The sequence below is a fragment of the Meleagris gallopavo genome, chromosome 20 (genome assembly GCF_000146605.3).
Source record: "Meleagris gallopavo isolate NT-WF06-2002-E0010 breed Aviagen turkey brand Nicholas breeding stock chromosome 20, Turkey_5.1, whole genome shotgun sequence".
Taxonomy (NCBI): Eukaryota; Metazoa; Chordata; class Aves; order Galliformes; family Phasianidae; genus Meleagris; species Meleagris gallopavo.
The window spans coordinates 440814-442537 of NC_015030.2; the positions used below are offsets into that span (position 1 = coordinate 440814).

A 1724-nucleotide genomic window follows, 5' to 3' on the forward strand; every position below is an offset into this window, starting at 1 on the left:
GAGCCACCCATCTGGTATCACAAGAGGTAAGAACCTGATTTATTCATGCTTTTGGGTGGGATTTCTGTATGGATGAGCAATCACCTTTTTTACCCTGTATGTGATTACAGTAGGCAGCTGGTGGGTGCTCATGGCTGGTGAGGTTTTCCAATGGTTGTGTTTCTATCTTCCTGCCTCTGATGGCAGACCAGAAAATTCCCATTGGAATACTCTTCATTTCTGCTTAACTGACCAAACAGGGAGTGAGGCATTCTGTCTTCACATCATTGCAGCAGTAGAACTGGACCAAGATGAACCAAGGAGGAAAAAGTGCAAAATTGTATATTTTTCCTCAAAATGTTATCAATTAATAAATCATCTGAGAATACAGACCTTCTTACCATCTTTGAAATATATCAAAGCCCTCTTATATATTCATTTAATTAAAAAAAATCATTTAATAAGATAAAAAAATATTAGCTGTTGAACAGAGGGAATCAATATTACTAATGTATCTAGAAAATTTTCAACTGCAGCTGGCAAAACTTAGCATCAAAACAAAGCATCTAAAGAAACACTCTTATTTTGAAAGCTCATCTGTTCCTGGACTTTTTTTCAATATGTATTTATTTGGGAGGTCCATACAGGCATAGCAGTTCCAAATTCAGTGCTTGAATTTTGTTTCACCCAAGCCATAACATTGGAGTTGGGATTATTTGGATATTGTGCTTATGAATAGCAACTGTAAAAACAAATTAAATTATAACAGAGTATTAAAAATCACATAAACTGTTCTTTTCCTAATCTACAGTTTTTCAGAAATGGTCCTCCACTTTTCATCCTTCTATCAAAATGTTCCACATGTATTTCCACTATTAATGATATCTTATTGAAAGTTGCTCAGCAACTTCACTCTCATGTCACAGACATACTGTTCCTAAAGATCCAAAACTGCAGTTGTGAAAGGTTGTAGTCTGAAGATCTAGACTACATCAGTTATAACCCTGTGTTGTCTAAATCAACCTACAGATTAGGATTTCAGTTAAGTCTTAAATATTGGAGTATGAAGAAAAAACACATGACATGGTAAAGAAGACAAGATGAAAGACATAGAATATAGAAGTTTTCCCAGTCTTACAAAAGATATAAATAGTGTTACATTACTTCTCCCCATTAGAGTCTTCTGCTGAGGTGTCTTCAGTGAAGAGCAGCCATGGCTTCTCCAGATGCTGAGATGGCCGCCTTTGGAGAGGCCGCTCCTTATCTCCGAAAGTCAGAGAAGGAAAGAATTGAGGCCCAGAACAAGCCTTTTGATGCCAAGACATCTGTCTTTGTGGTGCATCCCAAAGAATCCTTTGTGAAAGGGACAATCCAAAGCAAAGAATCTGGGAAGGTCACTGTGAAGACTGAAGGTGGAGAAGTGAGTGAAAAGAAAGGCTGAGGGACGCCATTTGATTCCCACAGTGGTCTCTGAGCTGACATGCAGGGATTTGTCTTTTCTTTGGCAGACTCTAACCGTGAAGGAAGATCAAATCTTCTCCATGAACCCTCCCAAGTACGATAAAATTGAGGACATGGCCATGATGACCCACCTCCATGAACCCGCTGTGCTGTACAACCTCAAAGAGCGTTACGCAGCCTGGATGATCTACGTAAGTACCAGCAGCTCTCTTCCTTGGGTAGCGTAGCTGGGGAGGACTGCTGTGCCCGGCTGAGTGGAAGCCAACGTGCCGTGTCCCTTCCTC

The 1724-nt window shown here is 40.0% G+C and overlaps 2 protein-coding genes across 2 annotated transcripts in view; one reads left to right on the plus strand and one right to left on the minus strand.

Annotated features, from left to right (window-relative positions):
- Positions 1-1682, plus strand: LOC104913731 (myosin heavy chain, skeletal muscle, adult-like). The gene is made up of 3 exons (XM_010721183.1): positions 1-26; positions 1157-1399; positions 1488-1682. The coding sequence occupies exons 2-3, from the start codon at positions 1193-1195 to the stop codon at positions 1665-1667; spliced, it is 387 nt and encodes a 128-aa protein (XP_010719485.1). The 5' UTR covers positions 1-26; positions 1157-1192; the 3' UTR covers positions 1668-1682.
- The window catches only part of LOC104913726 (myosin-7-like), a 448286-nt gene that overhangs the window by 385346 nt on the left and 61216 nt on the right, over positions 1-1724 (minus strand). The gene's annotated exons all lie outside the window — the stretch shown is intronic.

Coding starts and splice junctions, on each gene's coding strand:
- LOC104913731 (XM_010721183.1), top strand. CDS start 1,193: ATGGCTTCTCCAGATGCTGAGATGGCCGCCTTTGGAGAGGCCGCTCCT. Junction 1,400..1,487: donor TGAAGACTGAAGGTGGAGAA/GTGAGTGAAAAG, acceptor TTTCTTTGGCAG/ACTCTAACCGTGAAGGAAGA.